The following is a 24299-nucleotide window of genomic DNA, read 5'->3' on the forward strand; positions in this document are numbered from 1 at the left end:
GGTAAGTGTGTGGTTTCTTTAGCGGCTTTATCCTAAAATGCCTCCATTTTGGCATCTCATATTGTATACAATTTCTGAAATGATACGTCCAGATCTAAGTCCTTGTGGGAAGTTATTCTTATATCTATTTTGTGGAAGCAACAATGCAAATGTTGCATAGCAAACATCACTCTCGGTGGAAAGTAGAATAAGAATTGATATGAATAAATAAAGTAAGAAATATTTTAGATGCAGTCTGAATCAGGGACCACCTTGCCAAGCATCAGGAAAAGGCTGGTAAGAGGGTCTGGGCTAGAAGGCAAGCCTTCTTGGTAGTGCCTCCCCCTTAATTAGTAATATGCTGCTAGAAGAAGAAGGGCTCAACTCTTCTTGCATGTCAAAAGGCCATTAAAATCATTTTATTCCAGTGACCCATGGATTCCTTGGATGATTGTGGACAGCCGTCTGAGTATAGTATTGATGATTACTATTGTTTGATTAATGTTGATGGGTGCATTATTATGTTGTTTGCTTTGTTGTTCATTATCCAGAGAAAAGATAGCTGCTATTCTTACATGGCAAAAAATGGACAGTAAAAAACAAACTCATCATATTAGAAAATTACAGTCCAGAACACACTTAACAGATTTATTGATATTTCGTTTATCACATTTTCCCTTTACTAAATATTGGTGGTGCCTGCTCTTTGTAGATATATATTTTTTGGAAAGAGGGCTTTTACATGATACACATATGTTATATTGTTTTATTTTGTAAATTAAAAGAAATAAAATACGTTGACTTAGCTGTAGATATAAACCCAGACCCAGGCATAATATTGCTCTTCGTTTCCATCAGACCCTTATAAGTCACGCGGCTTTCAGATACAGCTTAGGCAACCCTTTCCTAATCTAATATTATTCAAAATTTGGGGAATATAAAGGCTGAGGAATGCTGGTCTACATCAGCAATAAGGCTGACGTGTAAAGGCATGCAGTTTTCCTGCTGGTGATGATGTAAATAGTTATTTACACACCCTTTGTTGGTACTGTAATAAGTATCCTGGCACTACCTTGAGATCTCCCTACCCTTGGGAAGTATTTCTGGAAGGGAACAGATTATCCAGAAAGTTCTGGTAGCAGCTGTTGGCCTTTCTATTTTAAGACTGCAATGAAAGAAAGGTGGTGCTTTTTGACAAAACCAGATTAACTGTAGATGAGGTTCAGTTGGGGCCACTTGTACCTGTACAATGTGCAGAATTGTGCTGGCATAATTGCAGTGTTTTATTAAAGGTAATCCAGAACAGCTTTCACAACATTCCCTGTGTTCAACATTTCTTCCCATGGGACAGGTACATTTTGGGGGATAAGGAGTATTGTTTGAGTTTTCAGAATATGTCGTGGGCATTGCCTTGTAATGGTTGCTTTGGGAGGAATTGTCACTGGACAGTACAGCTGTCACATGGGCATGGCCAATTTATTTCCCCAGGATGGTCTTTATCATCTCACTTCTGTGGGTGGGCACATTTTAAATGAAATATTGGGATGCAACCATCTATATTTTTATTTTAATTATTTTATTTTCAAAGGCTAAGGGGCTAGGAAGGGTCCAGAAGTATTCTGACATAAATAAAGATGAAGTCAAAGAGCTTTGCAGAGGGCCAGCAATATAGCAGATGCCAACAGCAGATTCTCTAGGCACATATTATGTTGCACACTCTGGGACAGCTAAAGCTTGCCCATTAAACTTGTTGTATTAAGTATCTAGATATTGAACAGAATTCAGGAAAATTTAAGAACTGTTGTATCTTCATTTATTGAAGTATTTTCAGAAACTCACCTAATTCAGCTCAGTTAATATGCCTAAATTCATGTGTTTGGGTCAGGAGATTAGGCAACCTCTGTTGTTGTTGATGTGCTTTTCCGTGATTGGGGTTATTGGTTTAACCATGGGCACTGTGTGTTATATGTTGTGGTTGTGTTTTAATCCTTGTGCACTGCCCAAAGTCAGTGTTGTGATATGGGTGGCCATATAAATAATTTTAATAAATAAATAGGGGAATAGTAAATTTTAATTTTCCCACCTAAATATTAAGTAGATACAAAGGAGAACAAAATGCCTTCAAACGCTCTGTATGGATGGATTTCAACACGTTTGTCTTATCTAGCACCACAATCATGTCATCTGATACATAGCATATGTTTTCAATTACCTGTTGATAGATGATAGATAGATAGATAGATAGATAGATAGATAGATAGATAGATAGATAGATAGATAGATAGATGCATTTTGCCAAGCATTTGATAGGCTAAAATGCCTACATAAACATAAGAAAAATCTTGTTGGATCAGATGAAAATCCAGAGAGTCTCACTTCTTGTTGCCCATAGTGACTAACCAGATACTGATGGGAAGCCTGCAAGCAGGATATGAGAGCATAGCAAACTCCCCAGTTTCTGACGTTCAGAGAATATGTTGACTTTGATTCTGGAAATAACAAATAGCTGTCATGAGTAAAAGCCACTGAAAGCTATATGGGAAGAGCTAATGTGATACTCAAATCTTATGGCCTTTAATTTGATATGCACCATATTAGATGCACACCACCTGCATATGCAGAGGCTGCCTTGGTCAGTTATTCGGGTCAAGTCTGACTTTGTTGAGGTCAGACATAACAACCCAAAAAGCAATTTGGACGATTGAGTAAGCTATTTGATCTAGAATTATATTTTGTATTCCCATAATGTGTTTACTGAATTACTGACCATGAATGAAACTATACATTTAATTCTGGGCTCATGATTGTTCATTTACTCTGCTACTTCTATTTTGACTATCTTTTAAACTGTCTCTTTCTAGAATAAAATAAACTCTACTCTGTATTACTTATTTCAGAAGAATGAACTCTTCTGACGAAATGCAGAAAGTCATGACTGCACATGCATACACAATTTATTTTTGGAAATGAATCAACTGATGTAGACCACATTTAGAAATGTAAAGCGGTTACTCTTCCCATATGATTTATTTGAGTTCTCAGAAGTGCTTTAAGCATGAATAGCATTGATGCTCATTATTCTTTCCAACATGCAAAAGGCACAAGAAAGTGAGAAATATGATTTTTTTTGTGTGCGCAAAGTGTTTTCTAATAAAAATACACAGCAAGAAAAGTAACTGAGAAAAAGTCCCCAAAAAAGGAGGGGGGGGGAGAATAAAATTACATGAAAATGACTTAGAACTAATGAAAACATTATATTTTTAAGAGTCCAGAAAGATTCCGTTGATGAAAGACACTTGGCAAATTCATGGAAACAAGCTGGAGACAAAGACGTTGATAAGTCAGAATTTCATCTGTGAAATTAAGTGCTGTAATCAGAGAAAGCTATAAGATACAATTAAAAATTGTAAAAAAAAATTAAGTGAATTATATTCTAAACACAAGTTAATTAAAAAAAACTTGATTCAATCAAATTGAAAATACAAAGAGAAAGACAAATAACTCATTATCACCTTATGCCCAAACTTCACAAACTATTGTGATCGAACTGACTGCATCCGTTCTATTTCTGTTTTTTAATCCTTTTTTTAAAATCACCACACAACAACAGCTCTTAGAAAAGTCCTTGTTATTTGCATCTATAAGGGAAATACACGTGCTATGTGACTGAAAAACTTGGGGAAAACTTTAGAAGTGCCACAGAGAATGCCATCTCTTAATTTTGTAATTCATTTGCTAGTTATTTCCTGGTGGTGCTTGACTGTGCTAAAAGGCTATTTTGTTCCATAGGGGGTATAAACACACCCTGCCATTTATAGATTTATAATACTGACACCTAAAAAAGGCATTGTACAAGTTGAATATTTCTGTAGACTTGCTTCCTTGCAGTATAGGTTTCCTACTTCTAAACTATGGAATGTTACATTAACAATATAGTTATTGGTTTCAAATTTCATTATAGTTATTGAAGATTCATCATAGTTTCACACAGCACAGAGACATCAAACTAAATATCAGAACAGTCAGCACTAGATGTATTTTTTCTTCAGATACCAATAAGCAAAATATCCCATTCCCCCAAGAGATCCCATGAGGAAGGAGGCCCCAAAAAAGGATGGAGGTTTCCGTTTGACCAGCCTGAATGCATTGGGTACCACTGCTGAGAGGAGGGTAGTATGGATGTCCCCCAGGACTTTCCTGAAGGCAAAACGTTTTTGTATCCTTTCAAAGAAGTTCTGTAGGTTGGGTCTGCTGCCATCTTCCCAGTATTTCTTAGAGAGTCCTAGAAACTTAAGGCGATGTAGTGTGGCTCCCAGCAAAACATCGGCCAAGGTGAACACGCATCCGCAAAGCCAGAGGTCACACTTCTGCCCTAGAGAATGAAGCCACAATCATTATGTTGCACTGGGAGATGGAAACAAATGCTGCCACTGACCCTTACTTCATTGACTTTTTGGGGGGACCAATGAAAGTGTCTTCTAGTGACAGATCTCTGGCAACCACCTGGCTCTACACTTCCCAAATTCTATCATTCTTTTTCACAGATAAGGGGGAAAAAAGCCAAATAAGCTTGTGGGACATATTTTGCTGCCTGAAGAGCATGCAACTGCAGTAAAAGTATTTTGATAGCTGAGGTAGAAAATTCCATAAACCTTCCTCTCCAACCATGGTAATTTAAGTATGATATAATATATTAATTAACTAACAGTTTGCTACCTTTTCAATGACACTAAAATCAGCAGCTTGCGGTAATTATCTGCTTAATGCTAGTGCTGTCCCAACTGTGCATCTTTTATCACAGTCATCTCTTCAGTCTCAGACATATTAATAAATAAAGGGGGAATGGCTGCCATTATGATATTTATATTCTGTGTTTCCATTAGAAAGGGAAGGGTCTGACACAGTAATGCTACCAAAAAGCAGTACCAAATTTGTTTAATCACAGGAGTGTTTGAAAGGGGGGGGTGCATGCGTGTGTGTGTGTGAAATCAAGGCAGGAGTTGTGATCACACAATAAACCCTGACCTTTGCAACACATGTAGGAAAGGGGAAGGGCTTTGATCATGTGGTCACAGCTGCCATCTTGATGTTTTTGACTCCCCTGAAGACACCTTTATATCTATTTTTTCACCTTCCCCTCCTTTTTGAAAAGTAAAATCAAATAATTAAACTAATTAAGACTTTACAGACTATATTTGTTGTTCTTTCATTTTGAAAACCTGGAAAATTTGGCTTGCTTCCAAATTTCACTGGCATGATCTATAGGACCTCAGGGTGACAAGACAGGATCTTCCCTCATTTCATGCTTGACACAGCCACTCTCAAGAAAAAGACATGATAAGGCAAGTTTTCCCTTTCCAGCTGCTCAGCTTCTTCTGCTACTTCCAACCGAAGATGCTGGTACATCTATAATTAAACAACCTAAAGCTGCAACCATTGCTACAGTCTTCAAAAACCATGAAATCATCTGTCATGAAAATCTTTGTAACAGCCAATGTTAGCTGGAGCATTATGGGCTGAAGGCCAATAAGAGGGAGGAATAAACAGCAGCAGCAGCAGCAGCTAAAGTGCTCTGAGACTTTAGAATTCAGACAGACAAGCACCTGCCACATAACACCCCAGAGTTAACAACTGTTGATAAGACAGACAAAAAAAATCTGGAGACAGCAGAGTAGAAGAGAAAGAACTGGAGAAAATCACAAAATACAAAGACCTGCAAATAAAAATAGAACGAATATAGTTATAAGGCACTTATAACTATTGGTACTATCTGTGGCAAAAGAAACAAAGATAGTACCAATAGTTATAGGTGCCTTAGGTACAATCTCAAAACATCTGGAGTACCACTTGAAGACCATCAGCATTGACAAAATCACCATCAGTCAATTGCAAAAGGCAGCTTTACTTGGAACAGCTTACATCCTGCAACGATACCTTTAGCACCATCAAACAACAACATCTGCCTATCCCAGGTCCTTGGGAAGGACTTGACAAGTGGATAAAAATGCCAAATCCAGTTTAAACATCTGGCTGACTGTGTGACCAACAACAACAACAACAATAAAAAATCCGTTAATTCCTCCAACTCCTTTTTTTTAACCAGTTATGTTTCTCCAAATCAATTTCCAGCTGCAAGTCAAAGCTACAATCAAGCTGCAGGGCAGAAGCCTGCAAAGTGAGTCACACCAGAACTCAAACCACCAGCTTCATTTCTCTTCTCCTTGGAATGGAGCCAAACACATTCCTCAATTTAGTGTTTTTTCTTTCAGCATCCAAACTTTGCAGGTAGTCCATAGGCTGTCCATTGGTTACCAAACAGTCTCTCTCTTCTCACTTTTCCCCTGTAAAAGCAAAGTTGTTTAGGTTGAGAGAAAAGAGACTGCACCCAATGGAGTTTACTGGAGGGAGAGACTTCAATGTGTTTGTTTTTTTTCAACCAGTGCCCTGAAATGTGCTTGTTTGTATTATCTTTGCATGGATTTAGTTCAGCATGGGCTTTGTCATTCCATTTCTACAATAAAAGCATGATCTTCAATCTATCTATTATACCAACTCATTTCTAAACCTAGAAGGTGTTCTCTCTTATCACAGACATGGGGAGATGTTGGATCAAGAACGTATCTGAGGAATGGAAAACCTGTAAATCCTCTGCTTCAGAAGCTTCTGCTTTGCTCTCTCAGACTTTAGCCTTTTTGGGCTTTTCATCTGGACACATGGTAGCTTGAAATTGGGTAGAGTGGAAAACCATGCATGGTAGCAGCCTCCCTTCCTATTCACCCAACCTCTACATGTTTCAGTGGGAGGGGATCTGTACATGTGCTTGTGAGTATTCTTCTTCTTGTGATCCAGGATACTCGCCTTCCACCTCCAGCAAAATGTGTGGTAGAGGGAGAGAATTGGAGGACAGGACCGTCTGCTCAACCCTTCTCATGGTCAGTTTCAAGCATTCACATATTCATGGAAAACGCCTGAAGAAACTATGAGTGTTCTAGCATTAGAAGGATGCTTAATCAGGTTAAGCAGATGTATTAAACCAACATGTTAAGTTTGATTAACATTAACCTTGACTACCCTTTTTGTGGCTTAGTATGTATGAAGCTAGCCTGTTTGGTTACTTTATACTTCAGTTTGTTGTGCAACCCTCAGAATGGATTAATTCAGTAACCAAGGTCAGTGTATTGTGAAAACACACCCAATATACCTTAGGGTACTGGTATCTCAAAGTCTTGAAGACTGCAGCTTAACTGATTGATATAAAGACTGGCATTTATTTAACCTTTTTTACACTGGCTTTGCATCTAATTGTTAGTATTTTAAATATGACTTTATTCTTGCTCTTTTATTCCTTGGATTTGGATAATATAAACAGAAGTATTCAGAGGAACCCAAAATATTGAAATAACCCTATTGAAATACTTGAATAGTTCTAGTTCCTTGAATGAAAAATATGGATACATCAGATCATTTCCAATATTGAACCATGCTTTGGGAGGGGCTCCCTCTGGGGCATGAAGCCTATGTCACTTGGGATCTATATACCTCTCCACCCCTTCTATGCCTTTTCTGACCTTCCACAGAACTCTAGCAGATGCAATCTGGTCTATCGTTAAACAGCAACAGCTCTCAGACATAATAATTAATGTGTATTGCCAAGGAAGTTATTGCTTTACAACTGTATAACTGCATACAACTGTAGTATGCCAAAATAGCTTTTGAGACCATGCTTTTATCCCTTTCCCCACCTCCTATACCACACCATATCCATTATAATAGTTGGTTGGTTGCCTCTCATTATGATGGCTGACACTTGGACATGCAGCTGCTCTAAGTCTGATTGGAATTTGCAGGCATCTCACTGTGAAAGAAATAGAAGCAGTTTGAGCTCTACAAACTCGGATGACTTTCAAAGTAACGCAAATACTCTTTCTGCCTGCCAGCACTGACAGGTGCAGATATTAGAAATGTCATATTTAAGTAGAGAAGAAAAGGCAACCATAAGGAGCCACTTTCCTTTTCAAGAAGGCTGTTAAAAGCCTCAAGGGCATGACTCCCCTGTTGTATGAGTAGTGATTTATTTAACTAATATTGGGGGTTTTCTTCCATGGGAGAAGAATGGGAGCAGTCGTCCCAGGCCCACATAGGAAGGGGGACATTTAAAGTGTGGTTGGGTTTTGAAAAAGGATTGGCTGGATCAGTAATTTTCATTTAAGGGAGTAAAACTAATCAGTTAAGACAAAATCCCAGGCATTACTTTAATATTTTGAGTTCCTGGACCACTGATTTCAGTGAAGAGAAAGAAAATACAGTCAAGTAGGATGCTATGAGATGAAAATGTGGATGATCAAATGAACATTTTGCTCATGGGACTCTCAGAGGTTTAAAAAGATCTGCAAATTCCCAAATGAAACAAGTATCCAGTTGTTCTTCCTAGTTCAGGAAGAGAGTTTTGACTTTTAGCAGAAAACATTTTGAAAAAAGAGAAGGATAAGAATCCTGTTTCCTTCTTGGCTTAATTTCTTCAAAGTACAGCATCTTGGGTTTTTTGTTTTCACAGAGCTCCAGGTATTTGTTGCCAAATTAGGGCATATTAAGCCTCAGCAGGTGGCAACCCTAGATGACCTTGGCTATCTCAGAAGCTCAGCAGTCTGTCCTAGTTAGGACTTGGGAATGGAGGACTATCTGTGAAGTAAAATACCACCCCAGAAGACAATGATACATCCATTCCATAACACTTCTAAGAAAACTCCATGGATGCACTCGCTAGGAGTTGAGCTTGACCCCAGGATATCCTTAACCTAAACCTAACTTTTTGGAATGATATACTGTATTATTCCACTGATTTTAAGACACTTTGTTCATCTTAATCTGTAATTAGGTTTGTGATATTTCTAGATTTTTAAGAACTTTTATTCTTGTTTTTATGATTTTCTATTCTAGCCTTGAATCTCCTACCTTTTCCTTTCTCATTCTCTTTTGTTTTCCTTGTTTGCTTCCTTTGATATCTGCACTGGTGTTATAACTGGACTCTTCTTACTGTTACCAATGAATCAGCTGCCTACCCCTAAATGCTACCCTAAGGTGACATGACATCACTAGCTGCAATTTGTTCAGCTGCCATGACATCACAGCCATGACACTTCTGTGATGTCACAGAAAACTTTGGAAACTTAGGAACAATTGTTCTCAGAAAAATTAGACTAATCAAGTTTTATAAGCAACTTTGATTTGCATTTATGATTTGGGCTTTTGAGTAAAAAATCAAAGCTGCAAATAGTTTAATCACCTCTTTCTGGAAATAAGCATGGAACATACACTGCTTTTAAAATAGGAAGGCTAAAGTACACAGGTATAAAACTGAGATTAGATGGAAAGCAAACAGTCTACCCAAAAATGCACAGAGATCTTATCCAAAGTGTTAACCCTTCCATCAAGTAATTAATTAGCTTTTATTAGACATCGTCTAAACCTAATGTTCCATTTTTCTTGCCCAGATCCCTTCAACAAAATAATTGGCAGCTAACCTGCTTATACTTATGTTCAAAAAGGGAGAAAAGGAGATCTGGGCAACTTGATGTCAACACCAGGCAAAACTCTGCAGCAGATCATTAAATAGTTGGTTTATGATAATTTAGAAAAGAATGCATTGTTTGGCAGGACTCTGCATGATTTTATTAAGAACAAGTCATGCCAAATTAAATTGAATGACCAGTTTAGAGGACACAGTGTTCCAAGCAAAGCATCTGACAAAGTTTCCCATGAGATTCTAGTAGAGAAGATAGGAAAGCATGGGCTTAGCTATTCTACTGTGGATATAGAGCTGATGGAACAATTGTATCAATGTGTACATCAATGGCTTTGTGTAAAATGGGAAGGAAGTGATGAATGACATACGGTGGGCTCTTTCCTAGGCTCTGTATTGTTGAGCATATTTATAAATTACTTAGATGAGGGGTTAGAAAATAAGTTTATTAAATTTGCAGACAACACAAAGATATTGGAATAAGAAACACTTCAGAGGATGCTATCAAGATTCAGAAGTATCTTGACAAAATGGAATGATGAGTAGAAACTTTACTCATTATTTTTAACAGAAACTAATGGAAAGTCCCATATCTGGGTAGGAAAAATCATAGACATGAATATAAGATATTGGGCAGCAGCACAAGCAAAAAGAACCTAAGTGTTCTGGTGGATCACACACTGAGCCAACAGTGTGATGCATCTGCAAAAAAAGAAGAAAAATCCTAGTTTCCCTCAACAGAAATACAATGTCAAGATTATGACAAGTTCTCATTTCTCTCTCTGCATTGTTCAGACCACACCTAGAATAATGTGTCCGGTTTTAGGTATCTCATTTTAAGAAGGACATTGACAAACTGGAGTATGTCTAGAGTAGAGCAGCCAACATCATAAGATATTTGGAAGGATAAACTTATGAGGAATGGTTGGAGGTGTTAGATAATTAATTCCGTATTCTAAAATTTGGAAGGGGCAAATTCTTTCTCCCTGCTCAACTAGTAAACCTATATAAATTAATGTGACCTCAGGAAAATCTGTCTGCAGATCTAAATAACTAAGCTGGATGAAACAGATAGTTCCTCAGATGATCAGGCCTTCAGCTATTAAGAATTTCAAAGATTGAAGTCTTTTCCTAGAGAGTAGGTCTATCTATTTAAGAAATAGCAGAGGTCTCTTGATGAGGATTTTAAAGATGAACTCTCTGAACCTGATTCCCCTGATTTGATGTTGCCTTCTTTCTTTTATTTTTATGGTATTATTGTTGTCACGCTTAAATATTTTAGATTGCTCTATTCAAACTTTTGGGTTTTACTTCTGTTCCGCAGATGTTTTAATGATAATAGTAAGCTGCCAAGAGTTTTTGACTGGCAGGATAAAAATATGTTTAATAAATAAAGTGTAAATAATAAATTAGCAACATGGCACCCACATCCCTACCTTTTTTACACATGCAAGTAATAAAAAGACCAACATTTTATGGCATTTTATGGCATCTCTCCTCTCACAGGATCTCATGTAACAACACTGAGATTTCATGAGTTCATGAAATTTTGCAAGATTTGGACCATTCTTTATGTTTCAGTTTTTTAGATGGTGGTAACCATTGCCTGAAAAAGCATTGACCCTGATGTAGGCTATAGTAAAACAAGTAAGATCTATGATAGAGCTGCTATTAGGACTCATGATGTAGTGACAGAATATGTTAATAAGCTTGTGATATTAAAAGCTGCTTCTCTATAACCACCACTGCATGGTCTAGAGCAAAGATAGGATAGCATTATTCTATAAAGGGTTAAAGCAGGGCTAGGATTTCATTATGGGGAGATCCAAACCTGTTTTTAACCTTCTCCCTCCTTCTATCAATAGAGTACTTTATAGGGGGGAAAAAAGCTTTCCCAACTTACACTATTTCAAATACATTTATGGATTTGAACAAGGAGATTTGTCCCATTGGATTTCTCAACCTCATCCTGTGAAATAGCAACAGGATCTTCTTATTTAATGTAACTCGGAGCAAAGTCAAAGCTGAAATTTTGTGGAAGAATCTGTAAGAACTTAACTGTTGATGCTTTGTGAATTCATGAACATGCCATCCCTGTTTCCATTGTGCATACATTGGGAATTAGATTGGTATAATTAAGCTAGTAATGTTGATGTCCTTGGGCTCTTGACTGCAGAACTCCTTGGTGTTGCTATCCTATTCCTGTCACCTCCTGCAATGAACAGCCAGGTCATAAGCAGGCGCATGCTATTTGAAGGGATACTTGACTTTGATGAAGCCTTTGAGCAAAATGATTCCCAAGTTAAGTAACTAGCTTCCTGGCATGCTCAGAAACCACTCTTTCAAGGTGAGGCTACCAGCTAAGAACTAGCCTCTCTTTAATCCTTTGCAAGGTGGAGCATTGGCACAAAACATGTTGTCTCTGTTGTTTAGAGCACCTTCCATTTGCATACCCCTAGCAAGTAAGCAATAGCAGCTTAAATCCACTTAGTACTATCAAAATCATCTAGGTTCAGTCTCATCTAGAAAAGCCAGAATTATTTTCTTCCCAAGACCTAGACAGCCCCACTCTGCTGTTATTCAGAAGAGCCATGAAGACCTGGCTCTTCACCCAGGCCATTGTCGCTTTATTGACCACTCACTTTATTCTATCTGGTCTGTTGCACTTGCCATATTTTATCTTTTATTGATTTTATTGTAATTTCTTTGCTTGATTGTGGTGAACCACCCAGAGTCATTGGGAGTCGGGCATCATACAAGTTTAAATAATAATATATTTAATATATTATTAAATAATAATATATTATTATTACCTGATCAAGCTGACTCCCTAACTGGATGAAATGTCTGGAGGTTTTCTACCCCAGCTTTGGAAGGTCAGCTGTGAAATGAATGCCATCACTACAGTGTTTGCCATTATGGTTGCCACCTGCTCATTGTGAGGAGGTCCCTGTATCTTAAATACCTTTTAGATGTAACCGTAGTTTCTTCTACAAGTGTCTTCACTCAGTCACCTGCTGTGACCAGATGGGACTAATCAAACATGATGAATCCATGCAATAGCAGCATAGCAAATATACAGCTGCTTTCTCAGTTAACAAAATCTACTCTAGCCATACCTACAGGAGAGTTCAATGGTAGCCAAGTGTTATACATCACACTAGACTTTTCTTCTGCAAAAGATATGCTTCTCAGCAGTCTCTCTCAGCAGACTAGGAAATAATGCTCAGATTAACACAATGCATACCTTGATATTCAATTTTTCTCTTCTCCAGTTCAGCCTCAATCTGATCTAGCACCATTCCCAGCTCACCCAGGATTTTCTTCAGATAGTTCACATTGTCATGCTCCAGAATTTTGGCCTAAATGAAAGTAGCAAAGATTTTATTTTATTTTTTACATTTTTAAATTTTTTTACATTTTACATTTTTACATACATTTTTACCACAAAAAATTAGTTACAAACCAATTATTATACAATTGGATATAGCAGATTTGAAAAAAAAAAACAACCCAGCAAATATGATATTAAAATATTATTATTTTGGGGATTCTGTAATGGAGAGAGATGCAGACACAGCCTGTTAGGTTTGCAAATTATCCACCAATGAAAGGAGATTTGGCCTGCTGATTCTTGCTCTCACTGTTGCAGTTTGTAATCTGTGGGCCGGAAGGCTGGAGTAGAATGGAGATCCATTTTCCCACTACGAAACAAAGATTGGGGGATGCAAATGGAAAAGTGCTTTCCTCCCAAAGGCAGGACCCTCAAACCTCGTTTTTGGTTTATGCTGAATATCTGATGTTTTGCTTTCTTCCAACAAGCCACTGCATTAAAGTCCAGAGGGTATTTCTGGAGTGGAGTTTCCTCTATGTATGATTGTATGGATTTCTTAAAATAATCATTGCTCCCAATCTCTGTCAGTATAGGATGAATATAAAGAATATTATATATAAAGAATATAAAGAATAAATGTAAAGAACAACAACCCTAAAGCAATTTCAACAGGGCCACTTCTTTCATTCTTTCTATCACTTTCTCTTTTCTGGATAACTGTTAAAGCTGCAGAAGCCATTGTCACCTTGGCATTCAACCATTATCCCCATTTATTTATCTTAGTTCTTTCCAGATCAGTCAGGATCAGGTGGGAACATTGTTTTCTACTAAGAGGTGCTGATCAGAAAGTTAAAAGATAAAAGAAACAGGGATCAGGCTGAAGTATGAATCAATTATGTCAACTACATCAATTAATTTGATTATATATTCTTAATCAGGGGGAAAAAGCAGTGAGAGTCACACACAATTATTCATGAGCGGTGATAATTGCATCAATTCATTCTATTACAGGTTCTTAACTGAATTTGATGAATTCTGCCTATTGCAGATGAATCAATAGGCAGCCTGGCTACTTCCTCAATTAAATTGGGCCCCAGGGGACCATTGTTTTCCCTATTCTTCACTCTCTTTTTTCAGTCTTGGAGCACCATGAATTAGGCCCCTCTCCTTGGAGGGTGGGGGGAGTTCTTGGAAAATGCCCAAGAGTTAGTAGGAATTAGGCTGAAGCCAATATCTATATCACTGTTTCTCAACCTTAGCAACTTTACGATGAGTGGACTTCAACTCCCAGAATTCCCCAGCCAGCATGGCTGGGGAATTCTGGGAGCTGAAGTCCCCACATCGTAAAGTTGCCCAGGTTGAGTAACACTGATCAATATCTATTCCAAGGTTCTGTAGTGTTTCCATACCTAATAATAAAACCCTCCCTTGTGCTTATTCTCACCATAAGTTTCTTCTGTTTGGAAAGATATGGTTCTGTTAATTGTGCATCATCATCATGATCCAACTTCATCAGATCTGAGCTGGCGTTAACTAAATGTCCTAAAAAAAGAGGGAAATATAAATGGGTTGCGGTTAGACCTGTGGCACAGCTTTTATCCCAGCAGAGTGATATCTCATTTGTAGTAGAAGTCTCATTCTTATAAGAAACTATGTATTAACTGCACTAAAGAATTGACAGCAATAGGATGAATGAAAGACCAAGGAGTGTAGCAGGTTTCCTTTAAAGTCCAAGGTATCATTTTCTGCCCACATTCTGTGGCTGGACCTTTCAAAGAGCAGACGCAGAGCAGAATGGGAGGATACATGTCTTGCACACAGGTGCTTGAAAAGCCTTTTCAAAATGTGGACCTCAGATGTGCGAGGGCTTTCCATCTCAAAAGGCTGTTCTAGGAGATTACAGGAATACACAGCCATTATAGGCTGTCCTCCAGACAATGTGGGACTCAGACAATGAAAATCAGTGGTGTCAGGCCAAAAACCAAATAAGTTTCCTTTATTTCACATTTTATTAAAATTAACTTAAATATATATTTATGTGATTGTTCCCACGTAATTAATCGTTTTCCTTCTATTACATTAGAGAACAAAACTTGATGGAAATGTCTGAAGGGGCTTTGAGAATTATATCAGGGTGTTCAGGTTGTATATCCCTGTTCCAGATCATAATTTGCTGATTTCTGGGTCCTTTCAATTTTGATTCTCTGTGGGTGAGAGTGCTCATGTTACATCATACTTCAGACTTGTTTCTTAAAGGAGAGGAAAAAGCAGTTATGGTCCCCCCTCTGTATGCAGGCCATACAGATAATAATCAATATCCCAAAGCTTGCCCATACACCCACAGGGAGCTAATGCTTAAAATGCATTAAGAAATAACTTCACAGGACCATGGCTGAATGCTCCAACCAGAAAACCTGGAAGGTATATTTTGAACTAATTGTCATTCCTGGACACCTTCAAGCCAACCTTCTCCACCTTGTACCTTCCAGCTGTACGGTATTGGGACTCCCAGAGCTCCAAGCTAGCATGAGAAAAGCCACCCTGTAATTCTTGGGAGTTGTGGTCCTGACACTTTTACAGACACTAGGTTGAGGCAGCCTATCTAAGGTAGATAAAATTAGGAGTGAGGCTATATTTGGAGTCTCAGAACATATAGAAATTGCCAGGGTGGAGAAAGCTGCTTCAAGAGGACATACGAACTGGCAGATTTATCAACATATAAATGAGAATGCCTACTTCAAGCAAAAGGGCAGTTTTGAGTGAATGCATTAACAGGAATCTTCTCAATCTAGGTTAAATAGTGGATAAATTATAATAATGACCTGTGTTCATTCTTTCCCCATCTTGTCATTTCACCTCCCATAGGTAATCACTTTTAATTATCACAGCATCCTGGGCTCAGCATAAGCAATGCCTGCACAATAAATCAATCTCTTAGTTGCTCTTTATATCTAGCACAGCCAAAGTAATTAAGCTCCTGTAGCAGCTTGGTTATTGCTTCTTTTCTTCTATGGAAGATTTTGCTGGGCAAGTGGGGCCATAATTCAATGTTTTCCAGTGTAGCCTTACATTATCTATGGTCAGAAAGGTCACATTAGAAAGAGAAAAGGGGAATATTATTTTTATAAATGGCAGCTTCACTTTCTTGAAATGTTTGAGGCTACAGTTTGAGAACAACATTTGGATTGAGAGGTTTCAGAGGTCCATGGTTGAAATCTTGATCATCTGATCATTTGGTTTGAAGAACTAAGAGCTACTCCTCCTCCACTACATCTGACATTATTTGGCCTGGAAACAGACTCTGTTACTGGTGAAAAATAAAAAATGAAAAAAAGTGATGTATCATGGCTCTTGAGATTGGGATGATGGATTTTAGTTACCAAACGGCACTTATACTTTTGATAAGTAGTGTCAGGAAAATCCAATTTGCATGCAGAAATGTGGATACAATTGCAAGATAAACCATGGTTAAATTTGTTCCTGTACAGGTACCCACATACGTTCCTTGACCATTTTGAAAGCATACAACTTATTTTCTATGAATTTTTCTGTAACCAAAAGAAGTGGCAGACTTAAATGAATCCTGATGCTTGCAGAATTTCAGATAAATCCTAAGAAAAGGGGGAGCCAAAAACAGTTCAGTGAGAACTGAACAAACTGAGAATGCTCGGTAATTATTGGAGGAGGAAGAAACAGAAAACTGGGGATGAGGATGAAATAGAGTCAGCTGGAAGAGGGCTGTCTCTACCCTGCAACATTTTGTTGAAGAATCCACTTGCAGTATTAAAAGTGGGAATTTACATTCAGTTGTGTGCGGTAGATGTCACTGCAACAAACAAAATGCAATCAGAATATGACCTTCATTCATCTCACATTTAAGGTTTCAAATTATGTTCTTCTATTCATTTCCTGCCCAGATTACTGATGGAATGCTTCACAATAGCTTTTTTTAACTTTCCTGAACATTTCCTATAGCATATCTGATTGCAATTTTACCCACAGCAAATCAATAGTCTAAACAGGGCTTTCCCTCTTTCAATTTATGTTGTGCGCAAGAACAAAAATTTTAGTAATTGCAAATTCTACTGTACAAATATCCATGCCTACAAATGAAGGAAATTTATGCTCAGCCAGGATTGAATAGATGGCTTCATACTAATACCACATCCTTTGTAATTCAGAATCTGAATGGGTAGTAATTCATTGCTTTAATTAAAAGTTCTTTACATCTCCTATTGTCTGATTCTCCCTTAATGCTGACTGAAGTAGACTATTTGCAGAACAATGTCCCAGTAGTTTTGATGCTAAGTATATGCTCCTCTTCTCTTCAGTTTCTATTGATCTGTGAGACTGGATTAGAACTGAGGCTATTTTCTGAGAAACTTCTGGTGCTGTGGCTTTCACAGTTGTCCTCAGCTGTTCTTTATGAATGGATATTGTCAGCAAAATAACTGAGAATAGATTCACACAATCCAAAAACAATTAGCATCAGAAGAAGGGGAAGAAGTTGAAGTTGCTCAACATGAATAAGCTTTTTCTTCTTGTTCTGAAATCAGTTGCTGAATTTGAAGATGCTAGAGACTAAAGGATAGAAGAGAAATGATCTACTACTGGGTGATGCAGTTGTAGATCTCTCAACTAGCATCTAGTGAAATGCTGCAGTGCATCAGATTATCTCAAATCACCAAATAAAATAGTGGATTAGAAAGTGAGGCTCTTGTATCTGTTTAATAAAGTAGCCAGTTAGTTCAAAGATGGGATTTGTGTTTAACTGAGACACTTAGTCACTGGACTGAGAACAAAGGCAAATATGTAACATAAGGAAAGGTAAAGAAAAAATGAGAGTAATGCACTGGAAATGAACATAAATTACTTAAATCTTAGAGGAATGGATCATGCACAGACCATCTGTCTTTCTCTTCTTTCTGCCCAACTGGTTCTGGCAGCCTTTTAAACTTCAGTGATCTTTGGATAAGAAAAGACAATTCTGACCTCAGATAGTGTCTAGTCAGTGGTATCATTAACAAAAGTTACAATATGCTTTGATTTTGACTTATTGGCTATCAGTGATTATTTAAAATGAAACACTAAGTTGATGCAAAGTCATCAGGTAACTCCACCCACAAATGTTTTACTGAGCCTGATTTCAATAAGCAGTTATAGAAAGCATGGAAGTCTCCTCTAAGCTTGCAAGTACTCATAGTTAGATGGTATAGGTGTAGGTGTAGATTTATCTCCATGATGGAAAGGTAGATTTGGGAAAGGATATACAATATAGGTGGAAATCCAGTTCTTTTTCTTTAATTATTTGTCATGCTCTTTATAATGAGTTTGGAATGCAGTCCCCTTAGCAGCCTACATAACTCAAACATTCCAATACACATCCCCTCATCTCAGAATCCTGATAAATGGATGGTTCTAGGTCACCTTCAAAGTCAGAGTATTCCAGGGCCTTCCTCTGTTGGAGAGAGAAAAAAGGTGGTCCTTTTAAAAACAAAGTCTGTGGAGCAAGGTTAGGCAAGCGTGGTGTTTATCATTCTCCTCAGCAGCCTCTGATTAAGGTAGAATTTCACTCAAAGACTGGAGGAAGTCTAGATAAATGAACTTTTGTTTTGGAAAAATTGCTATTTCAATAGAAATAAGCACTCAGTATAGTCAGAAATTTGCTTTAGAATTTTCCTTTTTGTCTTTGATTTCACTGTACAAGTTAGGGAATAGTGTTTATTTTCAAACAATAACAGCAGTTTCAAGTGGGACTATAAACCAACTGTAGTAAATCAAGAACCAGGAGATCTGTGAAGAAGATGGATTCTTGCTTTCCTACAGGGCCAGGAGGCAGGAACAAGAAACCAAAGGAAGATTTGTAAATAGGAGAATAGATTCCAGCCCAGGAGAGAGAGATCCTGGGAGTTGCTGTTATGTAGCTCCAGTTAAGCATGGCTTAATTGAGGGAATATGCAGTCTCTCCTCTCAAGATCTCTACTTTGCCCCTTCATAGCTGCTGGTATGTTCTTAGGTTAGGCACCCTGCCATTATTACTTTTTTATTATAAGATTTTTATCCCACCCTTATTTTTGGTCAACCCAAGGTGGCCTGCATACATAATGTTCCTTTTTTCCCCATAACAACAACCCTATGAAGTAGACTTGGCTGAGAGAGAGGGACTGGCCCAAAGTCACCCAGCTGGCTTTCATGCCTAAGGGAAGACTAGAACTCAGTGTCCTGGTTTCCAACCCAGCACTTTAGCCCCTGCAACAGACTAGCTCTCCAGAGTGGGAAAGGCCCAATACATTATCTGACTCTGTCTCCACTTGATCAGTTCATTGGCTCTGGGAGCTGCTTCTGGGGCCTGATTGCCTGCTGGCTCCCCAGGCTAACAATCTCTCTGGGTCTGCCTCAGAGGAGACCATAACAAGAAGAAGAGGTCAAAGGACCATTCATTTTAGCCTCCTACAATAAGAAGTCAGATGATAAGCACATAATCAAGATAGGAAATAGATAAAGTCTCAGATTTCTGTGGACTACATGGAGAATTCCAGTAAGTCTGTTTGGCATCTGGAATTGGTTTGCTACTGGAAAAAATCCTGATTTTTTTTTTTTTTTTAAAAATTTCCCAATCTATCTATAGCTCTGAGATTTCCAGGTGATCTCCCATCCAAGCCAGCTTAGTTTAGCTTCTAGATCAGTCGTGGATGGCTAGGTGCTGCCACCTGCTGTAACACATAGACAAGGCTTGAAGATAATAATGTCTATACTCCTTTGCTACTCTCATTTTTATTATCCTGCACTATATTGCCTCTGAACATGGACATTCTATGTAGCTCTTATGCCCATATTCCCATGGGATCATGTGGTGCTCTCAAATAATTTGCAAGCACTAGAGAGAGAATTTGCAGCCAAGCACAAACCTGACCAAAAAAATGGTGAAGAAAGACATCCTCATGTAAATATGTATATATTTAAAGATAAGGAAAACCTAGCCTGAGTTTCTAATTCCATGTCAAGTTTAGAGAGATAAAAAAAAAGATCTCTGCAGTTGTAAATTGAGCAGCTTGATTATAAATTATCCAGAGTCATTAAACTGCAACCACCCGTGGTATTCTTGTGACAAAGTCACTGTTCACACAGCAGGACTGCCTTTCATGAGATGTCCTTGTGGAAGAGTTATATTAGGCATTGTCAATGTTTCATGAAGCACACAGCCTATTATCAACTTATCCTTGTCTCTGTAACCTAATATACACACATCAGGGCTGCCCTTGGGCATTTTGGTACCCAAGAGAAATCTAGAAGGCCCCCGCCAGCCTAGTTCCTGTTTGAGCCAAATTGAAAGCTTCAAAGCTCCATTGATTGTACATAGTTGGATTTCCAATATGCCACAGAAGTTATTATCATTGTATTATGGCTTTTTAAAAAAACTAGTATTATTTGAAAGTTAGTTATCAAGGAATGTATAATATTAAATACATAATAAATAGCTCAACAGGGAGCAGAAGGTGAAGAGAAAATGGGTTTTGTGCTGAATTGCATTAAGTGAAATGCTTAGAGCCGAGCTACATATCACTAAGAATTTTCTAAATGTCCAATTGTCCTCTCTGAAGCTGAACCTCACTTCCCAACAGTCATGGAACTTCAAAAGAAGTAGACTAAAACCTACTTAATCAGAATCAAAGATATGCAATGCATTGCCCTTCTGATATGAAAATCCCAGGTAGTGGGGGGGAAAGGCAGTGGGGAGACGGCCACTGGTGAAGGCTTGAGGAAGCTACAGTCCAAAAATATCTAGAGGACAAAATGTTGTTCATCCCAACTGCGAAGTAAGGCTTGGTTCACAGAAACAAGCAGCTATTGAGGGGGAGGGGGGAGACTCTCTTGTAAAGCAAGCTATTCAAATGTCTTGATTTGTCAGGGAAACATAGTTTTATCATTGCCAGAACAAATCAAGCCAAAAGGGGCAGGATGAGTTAAAGTGACAGAGCAAAAATGGCTGCACCCACTATTTTCCCTTACAGGGCAGACTTAAGAAGGCTTCATTTCCAGTGGCCTTGCTTGCTGCTTGCATAATGTGAAATTAGGACCAGGGGCAGAAGCAAGGAAAGAGTGAGGCAAGGCAAGGGTCACAGCCAGCAACATGGACTGGCTGAATGGCCAGGCTAGCAGCTAGGAATCTGTACGCTAGAGCCAATGGATGGGAGCAGCACAGCATCTTTAAAAACAGACTTGGCCTGCAGGTTGAAGTTGTACCTATTGTATGGTGCTGTATGAAATTGCCTTATGCTAAATCCTGTCATTAATTCAACCAACCCATATTATGTCTTTGGATAAAAATAGTCATTTATGCCTCAACAAAAGGAGAAGAAAGGCATCATGAGAGAGAGAGAGAGAGAGAGAGAGAGAGAGAGAGAGAGAGAGAGAGAGAGAGATGAAAGAATTTTGGAATAAAAGAGCGGTATGATAACTTAAACAAATAATGCAAACTTTAAAGAGAAATACAAAGTATTTCACCACAGTGGAGAGGAGTGTGACTGGCAATCTGTGTTTGCCCACTGCTGAGTTGAAGTGCTATCCACACATCCTTGAGTTTGCAGAACACTATAGATATTGTACGAGAACAGCCATGCTACTATATGTATAGTATACCAAAAAATCAGGAGTCTGAGAGCACTTTTTCTGACTCACAAATGCTTTAAAAGGTATATTTGGTGAGCTGCAGCTCACTTCATCAGCTGCACAGACTGGCTTGGCTGATGTAGGATTTAAATTGGGGTGAGGCGGGGGAGAGGAAGGGGAAGACAGAACGGTTATACAGATGCAGGTTACATGTGAGATAGATGACAGTACCTTATCTGTTGCAATGCGTTAAAACCCATTGTGTTTGTTGAGACCTTCTCAGATAGTCGTTTGATGTATGTGAGTTCAATTGGCAGGAATGCTAGCTCTCCATTTAAGTGGAGATACCACAAATTGAACTTGAGCCCTTTTGCATACAAAGCACACACAATGCAATTAATTTTAGGCCTTCTGCTAAGAAGAAAAGACACCAGCAAAAAATGTTCTGAACTGAAATTGCCTACATTGCAAGCCCCTAAAGATTTCAGGACAATAGATGTTAGATATTCTCAGAATTCCCAGCCATAGTCCAAAAACTTCTGGAAAATGCTACCTTTCTGAAGGTTGCTCTAGGAGCTGGAATGGAACCTTTCCCTAAGCCACTACCTCTTGCAGCAGAGCTGTAGTCTGTCTTCGCATGGCAAGATCATGCCTGTTTTTGTTTTTTTTAAATAATATCAGGCATCGAGAACTAGCCACATTCCAGATAATTCTGCTGATTTAATTCTTTATTCCTTGAGTCCATCACTTCCATTTATTATGCTGATAGCTCCCTAAACATTTTGGACTATCAGAAATGGGGATTGTACACATTTTAAATGGACCAAGCAATGCCATATATCCATACCCATAATCATCTTCCCAATAAGGGCCTCCATAACTGACCACTTACTGCGAATCTCGGCTGTAGCATACTTTGGAATCATGGAGTCTGTGGTGAGTTCTGGGTGAAGAATACACCCATGAGTGTAGGCGTCCATGGGCAAGGAATCTAGGAGTTCTCTATACTGCATCACTCGTGAATGAAGGAGACTTCCATTCTCAGGAACTAGCTGGACGATGTGCTCTGCAAAACAAGAAACAGTAAAGTTAAAGCAGTCTTTAGGTGTATATATAATGCTTTTATCTGATGTTCCCTTTCTTTTTCTACAAAGCTAACTATTATAAATAAATGCTCCATAGTGGACCTATTTATTAGACTCAGATTTAAAGGGTAATTTTGCATCCTGATTTAAAATATCAATGAAATGAGCATTTTGGCAACAACATACAGGGTGAAGGAGAATTAACAAGTGCAAGCAACAAGAAATTGGACAGCCAATAAAGGTTCAAAGAGCATCTTTGTATGATTGGGCAAGCATATAGAGCTGCCAACAGGCCTGAAGTCTCCTCAGTCAGTCACGGGTTCTTGCAGACAGAATTTCTTAATCAGGATGTACTTGTGGAGGTCTCAGAACTTCATGGGCTTCCCAGAACTTTACCAAAATTAGCACCAAATTTTTATTTAGTAATAAGACAGAATCCTAGCAACTAAATATGTGCAGTTGAATGAAAACTGGTAGCAAAAGATGCAGGGGTATTTCTCTTGTAGCACTAAAATAAAGGTGACATTTGTCTTTAGCCAAGGCATTTGCTTTTTCTTTTTTTCCCCAAACTTTCTGCACCAGCTGCCTTTGATCATTGCACAGAATAATGGCAATCCCGTACTCTATATCTGGGATCTGTGTTTGCAGGGAAGAATGAGTTGGAAGGAGACTGAATATAATTTGGGAAGCATCCCTGACTACTAGGAATATGGTGAGTGGATGAGAATAGGTACTTCTAATCATATTGAACCAGCTCAGAAGACAGGGATACATTTCAGAATGATCTTGATAGGTTAGAAAAATGCATAGAGAATAATAGAATTCAATTTAACAAATGCATTTTTTTAAGTATAAGATAGGAGATACCTGAGAGGCTTTGCACTAAGTACATCTGAAGAGAATCATGAGATTGTGCTGATCTTAATTTGAATAAGGAGAAGGGAGAACTCATGGGTTTGAGCCTGGGGCTGTGGCTCACACATATGCCACTAAATCTGACTTAGCATTATATTAAGACACAGCCATCATGTATTTATTACCTAGCCATATGATTCATATTTTCCAGAATTTATACTAATTATGTGAGTGATTGTTTCTGATTTGTTTTTTACAGATTTGATTCTATACAAATTTCAGTCCACATGTCCCCATGTCCAAATGTAAGAATCTACCCCCTGGCTCTCATCCCAGATCTCCCAAGTGCTATTCCTGAATCAGTTCATTGCAAGAAATGCATTGTCTCTGGTCTCACTAAAGCCATCTTTTTAAAAGAAGTCTTCTACATTGCCCCATTATGGTGACAGATAAGTCTATCTTTTGATTACAGTTACTTCTGGAAACCAGAGAAGACAATGTGGAAGAATGAAGGGAAAATCCTTCTTCTGAATATCTAGTTCTCATTTTACAGAGGTTTTTGCTTTTATTAACTCTACTAATATCATTTAACAGTCAAGGAATAAATTTGCAGCATGGTTTAGAAGATTTTTTTTCCTTTTTTTTTTTTTTTTGCTGCCAAAATGGTTTATGGCTTAAAGTGCTTAGCTGGAGTCTTTTTCATCTAAAATAAATATCAAATCAAATTCTTTATTATGGGTCAGCGACCTAGACTGAATAAAACTTATTAAATAAAACCTACAAATTAGAGCTACAAGTTAGGACATACAGAGTAGAATAAAACATACAAGATAAAAGACCTACAATCATATTTGCACTATTTTACTATCAGCAATGAATGAGTCTGCATTCATTGCATATGTCTCAATAGAAATTA

General features: G+C 38.1%; 1 protein-coding gene across 1 annotated transcript in view; it reads right to left on the reverse strand.

Moving 5' to 3' along the window:
* Nucleotides 1–611: 611 nt before the first annotated feature.
* Nucleotides 612–24299, reverse strand: part of GDAP1L1 (ganglioside induced differentiation associated protein 1 like 1) — a 59046-nt gene continuing 35358 nt past the window's right edge. The window contains exons 5-8 of the mRNA XM_025167785.2: nucleotides 22336–22509; nucleotides 14278–14375; nucleotides 12747–12861; nucleotides 612–4351 (exon numbers count right to left, since the gene is read on the reverse strand). Coding sequence (XP_025023553.1) covers nucleotides 4008–4351; nucleotides 12747–12861; nucleotides 14278–14375; nucleotides 22336–22509 — 731 coding nt within the window. The 3' untranslated portion in view covers nucleotides 612–4007. The remainder of the gene's footprint in view (nucleotides 4352–12746; nucleotides 12862–14277; nucleotides 14376–22335; nucleotides 22510–24299) is intronic.

Source organism: Python bivittatus, unplaced genomic scaffold (assembly GCF_059951505.1).
Source record: "Python bivittatus isolate LINGU-HERP-01145 unplaced genomic scaffold, Pbiv_v1 ctg000700_np1212, whole genome shotgun sequence".
NCBI classification, from domain to species: domain Eukaryota; kingdom Metazoa; phylum Chordata; class Lepidosauria; order Squamata; family Pythonidae; genus Python; species Python bivittatus.